This window comes from Vulpes lagopus, chromosome 24 (genome assembly GCF_018345385.1).
Source record: "Vulpes lagopus strain Blue_001 chromosome 24, ASM1834538v1, whole genome shotgun sequence".
NCBI classification, from domain to species: Eukaryota; Metazoa; Chordata; class Mammalia; order Carnivora; family Canidae; genus Vulpes; species Vulpes lagopus.
Genome location: NC_054847.1, coordinates 9587516 through 9599537, shown reverse-complemented (window position 1 = coordinate 9599537; position 12022 = coordinate 9587516). Strand labels below are relative to the sequence as shown.

The 12022-nt window shown below is 39.1% G+C and overlaps 1 protein-coding gene across 2 annotated transcripts in view; it reads left to right on the top strand.

Moving 5' to 3' along the window:
- Window positions 1–7642, top strand: part of RALB (RAS like proto-oncogene B) — a 48047-nt gene extending 40405 nt beyond the window's left edge. For both annotated transcript variants that reach the window (XM_041739766.1, XM_041739767.1), the window contains one exon: window positions 6074–7642. In XM_041739766.1, the coding sequence (XP_041595700.1) occupies window positions 6074–6172 (99 nt within the window). In that variant the 3' untranslated portion in view covers window positions 6173–7642. The remainder of the gene's footprint in view (window positions 1–6073) is intronic.
- Window positions 7643–12022: the final 4380 nt, after the last annotated feature.

Sequence of the window (12022 nt, the reverse complement as noted above, 5' to 3'; positions counted from 1 at the left end):
CTTCTGTGGCCTGTTCTTCAGGATCACATTCTTCAGCAGGTTCTTAGGAGATTCCCCAAAGACACATGGTGTATCTTGGTTTTGCTGTCATTGAGATATTAGTTAGATTTCTTCTTTTCACCTAACTGGCCACTGGCAGAGCCAAGGTGCTCTGTCTTTATAACTTAGCTTCTAATTAGTTTTTGCTCTTAGGATCAACTCTCTAGGGATCTCTCCTCTCTTCTCTCTCTTACTCATCCCCAGCGTACTTTCTCATTCAGATCTCTGAAGCCAATGAAAGGGTGACCTTGAAAATGATGGACATTGACAATTTGAAAATCCACCTACCAGTGATTGCCATTGTTAGTATTTTTTTTAAAAGAATTAAGGTTCAAAGTGGTTGCTACACACTTAAAGTAGACAGCCTTAGAGATGAGGCTTTGCCTTCTGCCTTCACCTTGTTCATTGGCTCTTACCTCATGATCCATGCTCTTGTAACATCTAAACCTATTTCATTTTGGCAGCCCGGCAGTGGCTGTTATCTGCTTTGTATTCAGCAGCAGCAGCATCTGAATCCCTCAAAGCGCTTCTTACATTGCTCTTTCTTAGGGGGAAATGATTCTCCTTTACTCATTACCTGAAGAGGGACAGATTTGTAATCAAGCTTTAGCCTGAAGTGATGCTAGAAGAACATTGGTATTTAGAATATTGGTGTTAGAGAGGACTCACTTTATTTTTTTAAAAAAATATTTATTCAAGTATAATTGGCATGCAATGTTATATTCATTTCAGGTGTACAACAAGTTGATTTAACAATTCTGTATATTACTTAGTGCTCATTACGATAAATGTACTCATCATCTGTCACCACACCGTGTTATTACAGTATTATTGACTCTGTTCCCTGTGCTCTACTTTTCATCACTATGACTTATTTCATAACTGACAGTTTGTACCTCTTAATCTCCATCACCTAATTCACCCATCCTCCTGCCCTCCTCCCCTTTGGCAAATACCAGTTTGTTCTCTGTATTTAAGAGTCTGTTTTTGTTTGTTTCTTTTGCTTTTTAAATTCCACATATAAGTGAAATCATATGGCATTTGTCTTTCTCTGCTTGTCTTATTTCACTTAGTATAGTACCCTCTAAGCCCATCCATGCCATTACAAATGTCAAGATCACATTCTTTTTTTCATGGCTGAGTAATATTCCATTGTATGTATACCTCTTCTTCCTTATCCATTCATCTATCAGTGGTCACCTGTGTTGCTTCCATAATTTGGCTCTTGTAAATCATGCTTCTGTAAACATCAGGGTGCGTATATATTTTTGAATTAGTGTTTTCATTTTCTTTGGATAAATACCCAGTAGTGCAATTACTGGATCATATGGTAGTTCTGTTTTTAAGTTTTTGAGGGACCTCCATACTGTTTTCCATAGTGGCTGTACCATTTTACATTTCTATCCATAGTGCACAAGTGTTTCCTTTTCTCCATATCCTTGCTAACACTTATTTTCTTGTCTTGTTATTGGCCTGACAGGTGTGAGAGGTGATCCCTCATCGTGGTTTTGATCTACATTTCCCTGAGGATGAGTGATGTGTCTTTTCATGTGCCTGTGGCCTTCTGTAGGTCTTCTTTGGAAAAATGTTTATTCAGGTCCTCTGTGCATTTTTAATGAGATTATTGGTTTTTAGGTGTTGAGTTTTGTATATTCTTTATATATTTTGGACATTAACCCCTTATCAAATTTATGATTTACAAATATCTTCTCCCATTTATTAGTTGTTTTTTTCTTTTGTTGATGGTTTCCTTACCTATTCAAAAGCTTTTTCTTTTGGTGTACTACCAATAGTTTATTTTTGCTTTTGTTTCCCTTGCCTGAGGAGATAGATCCACAAATATGTTGCTAAGGCTGATGTCCAAGAAATTACTTACTGCCTATATTTTCTTTTTTTCTCAAGCTTTGATTTAAATTCCAGTATAGTTAACATACAGTGCAATATTAGCTTCAGGTGTGCATGTACAATATAGTTATTCACGACTTCCATACAAAACTTGGTGCTTGTGCCTATGTTTTTTCTTTTATGAGTTTTATGGTTTCAGGTCTCACATTTAGATCTTTAGTCTATTTCGAGTTTATTTTTGTATGTGGTCTAAGAAAGTAGTCCAGTTTCATTCTTTTGCATGTGGCTGTCTAGTTTTCCCAACACCATTTATTAAAAAGACTGTTTTTTTCTCCAGTATATATTATTGTCTTCTTTGTCTTAGATTAATTGACCATATAATCATGGGTTTATTTCTGTGCCTTCTGTCCTGTTCCATTGATCTATATGTCTGCTTTTGAGCCAAGACCACACTGTTTGGATTACTAAAGTTTTGGAAGTATATCTTGATATCTGGGATTATGATACTTCCAGCTTTATTATTCTTTCTGAGGATTGATTTGGCTATTCAGAGTCTTTTGTGGTTCTATACAAATTTGAGGATTATTTGTTCTAGTTCTGTGAAAAATACTATTGGTATTTTGATAGGGATTGTACTGAATATGTAGATGGCTTTGGGAAGTATGGACATTTTAATAATATTCGTCCAGTCTATGAGCATGCAATATCTATATTTGTTTATGTCATCTTCTTTTTTTTTTAATTATTTATTTATTTATGATAGTCACACACAGAGTGAGAGAGAGAGAGAGGCAAAGACATAGGCAGAGGGAGAAGCAGGCTCCATGCACCAGGAGCCCGACACGGGACTCGATCCCGGGTCTCCAGGATCGCGCCCTGGGCCAAAGGCAGGCGCTAAACCACTGCGCCACCCAGGGATCCCTGTTTATGTCATCTTCAATTTCTTTTATCAACGTATTATAGTTCTCAGAGTGTAGTTCTTTTATCTCCTTGTAAAACTTATTTCCAGGTATTTTATTCTTTTTGTGTAATTGTAAATGGGATTATTTTCTTAATTCTTCTTTCTTCTACTTCAATTTTGGTGTATAGAAGCAGAACAAATTTGAGTATTAATTTTGTATCCTATAACTTTACTGAATTTATCCATTTTAATAGGTTTTTTTGTGGTATCTTTAGGGTTTTCTGTATATTGTATCATGTCACCTGCAAATAGTGACAGTTTTACTTCTTCTTTTTAAATTTGTATGTCTTTTATTTCATTTTCTTATCTGATTGCTGTGGCTAGGATTTCCATACTATTTTGAATAGAAGTGGTAAGAGTGGACATTCTTGTTTCTGATCATAAAGGAAAAGCTCTCATTTTTACACCATTGAGTATGATGTTAGCTGTGAGTTTTTCAGATATGACCTTTATTATGTTGAGGTACGTTGTCTCTAAATCTACTCTGTTGGGAATTTTTATCATGAACAGATGTTGTGTTTTGTCACATGCTTTTTCTGAATCTATTGAAATGATCATGTGGGTTTTATCCTTTCTCTTTTTATTATTATTTTTTAAAGATTTTATTTATTTATTCATGAGAAACAGAGAGAGAGAGATAGAGAGAGGCAGAGACACAGGCAGATGGAGAAGCAGGCTCCATGCAGGGAGCCCGATATGGGACTTGATCCCGGGTCTCCAGGATCCCACCCTGGGCTGAAGGTGGCGCTAAACCGCTCAGCCACCGGGGCTGCCCTTCTTTCTCTTTTTAATGTGATGATTGATTTGCAAATATTGAACCACTTTTGCATCTCTAGAATAAGTCCCACTTGACTGTGGTGAATGATCCTTGGAATGTGTTGTCGAATTCAGTTTGCTGATATTTTGTTGAGGATTTTTGCACCTGTGTTTATCAGAGATATTGGCCTATACTTTTCTTTTTAAGATTTATTTATCATTTATCTGAGAGATAGAGGGTATGGGGGGTGAAGGGCAGAGAGAGAACCTCAAGCAGACTCCCCACTGAGCATGGAGTCTAATGCAGGGCTCAGTCTCATGACCCTGAGATCATGACCTGGGCTGAAATCAGGAATCGGATGCTTAACTGACTGAGCCACCCAGGGTCCCCTGTAGTTTCCTTTTTTTTGTGGTTTCTTTGTCTGGTTTTGTATCAGGGAAACATTGACCTCACAGAATGGATTTGGAAGTGTTCCTTCCTTTTTTTCTTTTCTTTTTTTGGACTAGTTAGAGAAGAATAGGTATTAACTCTTCTTTAATGTTAGGTGCAATTCACCTGTGAAGCCATCTGGTCCCTGACTTTCATTTATTGGGAGTTTTTTGATTACGAATTCAATTTTATTACTAGTAATCAATTTTATTACTAGTAATCAGTCTGTTCAAATTTTGTTTTTCTTTTTCCTGATTCTATTTTGGGATATTTTATGTTTTTAGGAATTTATTCATTTCTTCCAGGTTGTCCAATTTGTTGGTATATCATTTTTAAATATTTTCTTATAATTCATTGTATTTCTGTGGTGTCCGTCATTATTTCTCCTCAGAACTCGTTCACTTTATTTTTTTTTTATTTTTTTTTTTTTAAATTTTTTTTTTTAATTTTTTATTTATTTATGATAGTCACACAGAGAGAGAGAGAGAGAGACAGGCGGAGGGAGAAGCAGGCTCCATGCACCGGGAGCCTGATGTGGGATTTGACCCCGGGTCTCCAGGATCGCGCCCTGGGCCAAAGGCAGGCGCCAAACCGCTGCGCCACCCAGGGATCCCAGAACTCGTTCACTTTAGAAGCACTTTGGTAGCATCTACAATATAAATCTGTCTGAGAGGTGAAACATGTTAACTTGTTAAGTATTTTTTCTTCATATTATTTCTCACCTCTTATATTTATTCCTATGCTATTCCAAATCTCTTTCTTTCTATCAAATTGTTTCCTACGTGTAGGAACATGCAGGAAATCCAGACATGTATTTTATTAAAAAAAAAAAAAAATCAGGAAGGCTTTCTCAGCATGGAACCATGGATGTGTATTTTTTTTTTTTTTTTTTGACAGGGTGGTGGTGGTTGGGGCTATTGCAGGGCACCTTGCATCTCCCCTTCCTCTACTGGACCAGCTTGACCTGCCAAACAGGACCCAGCAGAAACTTATGACTGGCAGCATTGTATTCACTTGTAAACAATTTACACGAAAGGACGGGAGGTTGTTGATAAGATCAGCTATGAACAACTTCGTCATCATTTTCAATTGGACACATTCCATTCCCTTCTTGCCTTTGCTGTTAGAACAAAAAGAAAAAGCTGTAACATCTGAAGCTGTTCACTGCTGCTCTTGTGGGTGGAGTGCTTAGGTCACTTTGGGGGAAGGGGGTCCTTTTCTGGGCTCAGAGCTGGTAGTAAATGCATGTGGAGTCTCCCACTTGGAAAGCTTGATCTTACTTTTCACCAAGAAGAAGGTATGTCTATGAAAATAAAAGGAGTGTGTAGTTTTGTACGAACATCCAAAGATTAAAGGCTACACTCAGTCTCATGCTGTCATTCCCTCTGAGAAATCTGAAATGTTTCTTTGTAGGAGGCATATTTTGTCTGCTTGGGTATCATCAGCACTTTGGCATGATTGCTGGTAGCAGAGGGCAAAACCCAAACTATCGTGACAAATGATAATTTGTATCTGAGTAACACACTGGCATTCAAAGGACAAGTCTTCTATCAGTTCTTGGTAAAGTTCCTTTCAGCGAACATCACAAGGAATGGAACAGTGGCTGTTCCTGAGAATAAGGGCAGGGGCATGGGCGTGGGAGGGTGTGGGACAGCACATCTCTCCTCCCCGTTTCCCGATTTCCTGGTGCAGGAGCCTTAGTTTGTTTATGCTTTTCTCCCCACCCCACCATGTTCCAAGTCTGCTAGTTTTGCTGGGGAAGCTGTCAGGCATAATGATATTCTGACCTTAGTAAGGTCATGATAAAGATTTCATGGTAGTATCTAAGAAAGCACCCGGTAGCAGGCACTCCTATTCTTAACCTTGACTCCTGGTTGGAAATGCTAGAAAGTCTGATGCAAATTTTGGTACAGGGTTGCTAAAAATAAGTTTGCTTTATGCTTTAAAATGTAACTACATATCCTGCTTAGTGGAATTGTTTCATGAAATCATTAAATGGCTTTTTCTTCCCTATTCTTTTCATGCCTTCCTCCCCACCCCAGGTGTTCTTTGACCTAAGGAAAGAAATCAGAGCCAAAAAAAATGTCCGAGAACAAAGACAAGAATGGCAAGAAAAGCAGCAAGAACAAGAAAAGTTTTAAAGAAAGATGTTGCTTAATCTGAAAGCCAAGATGGCGGATGAAGTCAGTCACCACTAAGGACATAGGGCGGGCTCATTAAGAGAAGAGTAGAGTTGACTCCTTGATGTATTCCTTGCTCTCCCCAACCTCATTCACACATACTACTTTAAATGGGGAAAATATTTGTGAATCAGTGGCTGGCAGAAGAAATAAGCCCTTGTCCATGCATTGGAATGGCTACTTTGTTGGGAGGTTTTGGAATTTCCTTCTTCCCTTCTCCTTCCCAAAAGTTTTATCACATACGTAGTGCTATAGGTAAGAAATAAGTGTTAACTAAAAAGAAGTGTACTGTCATAGCATCTTATTTCCCTCCCTAGTTTTATAATATCACCATCTTTTGTTTTGAAATAAAAACGTCTAATTAGGTCTGGGGAAGGGAGTAGGATAAGACTCTCCCTAACTCTTATCAGCTTAACAGAAGTATTCAAATAAATCCATTAAGCTCTAATAAAAATTCAGAGATTTTTGGGATAAGTTTTTTGGCAATACCCCATAGATCTGAAGCACAGTGAAAAAATAAAAATAAATATGAATTGGGCCAAATACGTCAGTAACAAGCTCACAAACCCTTCCCACATATTGAAAATGAAAGTTGAATTCTTTGCATTTAAATATTAGCCAACGATAGCCTGTGTTAGCTATTTCTCTCCTGTAGCATCCTGATTTTGTGTAGAAGCTTCTTTTTAGCAGAGTAAGTGAAGACTCGAGAGTAATATACTTTACAAATGACACAGTTTTCTAACCAGATCAAGACTATATCTTTGGATACACCATCTCCTAATTGCCAGATGGTTAGGCCCATCCTTCTCTGCTGGTAACCAATGTATGTCCTTCTGGCCAACCTCTGCATGCAGAGGTTAAGAGAGCCTCTTTGTGTGTTTCTTTTAAGTATAATGAGTTCTTCTGAAGAATGTGATGAGTTGAAATTGTATTTTCAAATCATGAAGCCAGAGCCTGTGTCAGACCTTCTGCTACCTCTCATAGATTTGCTCTAATTCTGAATGTAAAATTAGGAGAAGTGGAAAAGGATAAGATAAGCCATTGCCTTTTTACCTCTGAGAATTGGCTGCTATTCTATGTAATTTTCTTCTCAGACAGCCATAGAGTTGGTTAGAAAATGGCTTTTACTGATGAGATATTGTTAAGCATTGTTGTATGAATATTCTCAATTTAGCACCAGAAAATTTTTCCTAGGAAAGGAGTCCTGTGTGATGAAAACCCAGTATTCAGCATATTTTCCCCCATTTTTTGGAAGTGACATTTCACACACAATGCCAAAAGTGAATTGGGGTGGGGAGAGTGGGAAACTTTCAAATTTATAGTTATTACAGAAATTGTGGAAATTATGATCTGACTGGAAAGCAATCTTGTATCACCTCCCAAAGAATCATGGTCTTTTTTTAAATAAAAAAAAAAAAGCAGACAAAAACACTTTTTCAAGGGTTTCAGCCTTTTTCTTTTCCCCTCTTGTCATATATGTAAAATGCAAGTATTAGAGAAACTGACAGTAACTTACTCATTATTGATCTTGTTAGATGTTCTGCGATATCAGACAAACTTTATTTCAGTTAATCCTTTGAACTGGTCTGTGGGAAGTAAATTTAAGTATAAACATTAATTTTAACTTCATCTTTCCTTTGGGAGAGAAGACTACTCTTTCTTTGTAAAGTTTAAAAACTCGAAGGTAGTCACACTCTTGAAGTTTTTGAAACAACCTTTGTGATATCAGTTGTAGTCAATAGGTAGATTTGGAAGATGTACAAGTATATTAAAGATGGTATGAATTATCTCGCGCTATGGAAATTATTCTTGGTTTGTGCTATTAGTATATTTCTAAAATTATATTAAACTGGATAGCAGTCAGAAATGCATCTTCCTAACAAAAGAATTTATATATATGAGATTCATTTACATAGAAAACTAGGGATGCAATGTTATTTATAAAATTGAAGCACGGTTACTTGCTAAATGTTGATCTATTGTGTCCAAGAGCCTACCATTATTTTCCTAAAGTATACCTTCTAGAAATATTTGAGCACCTACTTGGTGTCAGACTCAGTTCTAGGTGCTAGGATGGTATTGAACAAGGTAGGCAAGAGCTCTGTTCTCCCAGAGCTTATGCTCCGGTGATGTAGGAGACAAATGAAAATATCAGAGTAAGTGTTTTGATGAAAATAAAACTGGGTAATATGATAAGTGTTTCTGGGCAGTAGAGCTGGTTTCAATTGCATGGTCAACAAGCACGCTCATCTCTGCACAGTGACACTTAAGCTGGGACTGCATGCCCTGAAGGAGAAACCATGTGCCTACAGCTTGGGTGGGTGCAGGGAGTTTCCCAGGCTAGGGAACAGCTGGTCCAAAGGCCCTAGATGTTCTGGAAAAGACCCCAAGACCATATGGATGCAGTATAATGAGGGAGGGGCCAAGTAGTAGAAAAAAGGTGCAGCAGTTTATGGTTTCATAAAATAACATGGAGGAAAATACCTAAACATTATAATTTGCTATAAGTATCCTGTTGCATCAAATCCAAGACACCATTATTTTTAAGATGTCACCATAATTTATAGACCACCGAGAAAAAACCTGCCAATTAAGTGAACCCATCCTGATTCTAGTGACATAAAAGTGTGAGGAAAACTGTGCATGTTTTAGATGAGGTGAATTAAAATATATAAACCTAAATGGCAATAGAAATACAGAATTCACCTCTGTTGGTCTAGAAGCTACATTAAAAATACAATAGAAGCTTAACAGTGGGTGAATAGTAACAGTGGGGAAATACACAGGCATACAGTTCATGTAGTAAATTTGACTTGGATATTTTTATTTAAAAAATTCATCAAAATTATTTAATCAAAATTGCAACTGCATGTGCTTTAAAATTCCAGTGGTCTAGAAGTGTTTGTAATGGATGCTCTTTGGTCTGGCTTTTCTATTCCAGTCCTGTTCCCCGACAGTCATATTCAGCTGTTTCTATTCTCAAGTCCTCCTGAGTTTCTCAATACTCCTCTTATGCCATGATTTCTTGATCTTAGACCTCAGACGTTCCCAGTGATGACTTGCTGTGGGAGATGAGGGTGTAGCTCTCTCATGTCCCTTACCCCTACCCCATTTTTGACAGTAATAGGACTGTTTTAATTCCTGTCTTGGTGACAGTTACATCTTTTAAAACTATATTTAAGCATCTTGTTTCTTATTCATGCAACTCTTGACAGCATCTCTTGGCTCCCCGCTCTGAAGGATGAAAATATTAACACTCCTGCCCTTTATCTCTTGGCCCCCTCCTACCTCTTTCTTTCCTTCCTGTGACAGCTTTCACTTTTATATTGTCAAGGTCGATGACATGAATGTTCTCTTCTGTGACCATAACTCAGGAAAGGAGTATTGCTTTCCTGCTTTATCAGTAGATTAATTTTAAAAGTTGAATACCAGTCAACAACAATTGGATGATGGTGACTTACGTATATATGACTCATTGCTGAGCCAAGCACCATGTGGTGACTGAGTCTTCTCCAGGCTACACAGTTCTGTTGACACCATATAGAAGAGAGTGGCCCTAGTATCCGGTCACATGGTCTCTTCCATCAGTTGCCCCATTTTAGTTCGCTTCATTTTTGGATGGTTTCTTATGCAGTGGCCCCCCTACCCCGCCACACTCCTTCCTCCCATTTTTCCTGAAGTTTGCATTTTTTCTTGTAGAGAGGATAATGATACATCCTATTTCCCCAATGCCACGTTCTTTCTGTTGCTTGGGATCTGCTTCCATTCTTCTTCAGAAGACCTTCCTCATAGAGCTCTCTGATTGCCTGATCTCATTTGGACTCATGACTTTCTAGATCTTCTACACGACTGCTGTACTGAGGTTGGTTTTCATAGATTCTTGGGTCAATTCCAGTTTCCTGAGTGTCCCATAGCTTCCTTTGTTGGTTTTTAACTGTATTTTGTGGGAGTACATTTTCAGAAAGGGTGCCTTAGTGGTAAGCTTTCAGAGTCTCTCACTGTGTATGGAAGTCTTGGTACCTTTGCCCTTTATTTAATCACTAGTTTGGCTTGGCATGGAATCCTAAGTTCAAAATAATTTTCCCTTGGAACTTGGCAGCTCTGCTTCATTGTCTCTGAGCACATATTATTACTGCCATCCTTTTGTAATGGGTGCTCTGCTTCCCCCTCCTCCTCTGGAATTGTAGAGGATCCTCTCTATCTGTAGTGTCCAAATGGCACAGCGACAGATCTGAACGTGGGTCTTTCCTGTTCATCCTGCCTGGCACTCAGTAGCATCTTTCACTTGCATCTCTTCAGCTCTAGAAATGCATTTCTGAAATTTCTTTGAATAATCCTCCTCTTCTGTTTTCTGTGCTTGCTTTCCAGAACTCCCAATCTCTGCTTTTGGACCACCTTGATGCATTATCTGCACCATCTCTTCCTGTATGTTCCAGATTTATCTTCTCCCAGAGCTGCCCGCCCTCCCTTCCTCCCTGTCTTCCTCCCTCTCTCTCTCTCCCCCCTTCTCTCCCCCTCCTCTCATCACCTGTGATTTGCCAAACACTGTTGGAGGTCATCAAGATTCAGCAGTGACCAAACACGAAATCCTTTGCCCTCCTGAAGCTTAAAGTAGTGCAATCAGCTTTTTTTTTCTCCCAACTCATTATTCATGTATTTGTTTGTGCAAACAAGAGCTTTCTTTGCCTGTAATTGTTCCTTTTTCATAGCACCTGTTCTTGGCCTCATGGATACAATAGCATGACTTTTAAAAAAAGGTTGTGTTTGTTTATTTATTTTAGAGAGTGAGAGAGAGAGAGCGCTAGCGAGAGAGTCTTATGCAGGCTCCATGCTCAGCGGGGCCTGATCTCACCACCCTGAGATCATGACCTGAGCTGAAACCTGAGAGTCAGATGCTCAACCAACTAAGGCTCCCCAGGCAACCCCCATGGCATGGCTCTGAGGATATTAGATCTTTGGAAAGTTCTATTCCCAGAGTTACCTTTAATTTTTATCTGATTTTTCTCTTTGTTCTGTTCTTTATTTTCTTTAAGCTGCAGTTTTCCTCAAGCATCCAGTGACCTGGCTGTCCAGCCCTTCTGAGGGACTATAGAGATGGGCCAGGAGCTCCAGGTACAGGAGTAGGGAGTTGTGAAGCAGCAGGCTTGACTTTGGGGTGAATGTGGGAAACCAGTCACAGTACTGCAGACCCCTAATGTCTAAACCAGGGAAGCATACTTGTATGCTCAAATGCATACATTTGAGCTGGGGATGCCAGCTGCCAAGCTGGCCTCCTTGGTTCTCCCCAGACACTCTTTTTCTTCAAAGAGCAGAGCCCTGGTGACAGATGCAGTGTTGTCTGCGGGAGCGAGGTGGACTGTTTGCCAGCACACCCCTGACCAACCTCGCTATTTTCAGCCATTCTCCATACACCTGCTGCTCGAAGTTCACAAGTCTATAGATTCGGGGCCCCCACTGGGCAGTCAACCTATCCTCTTCACAGCCTTCTTCCCTTCTTTTCCATCCATCACTGCCCTTCCAGAGTGTGGCTTTCATAAATTTGTCAAACTTCCACCTGGACTAGCAGCCCTCTCTTGTTCTCTTGGCTGTTGGAGTTTTTCTGGACTAGGACTCGAACGCAGGGGTCAGGAAACAGGAGGACCTAACATTTGAGCTCATGCTTCCATTTTGACCTGTTGTCATTTTCACAAGTACTTACTATTTCCCTTTTTTTTTTTTTTTGTATATCAGTGTTGAATAAAGCATAGAGTGAAACAATTGAGCTCCTGCATGGGTCATCTTAAATGAGGAGGTGCCTGTGCCAATCCCTGT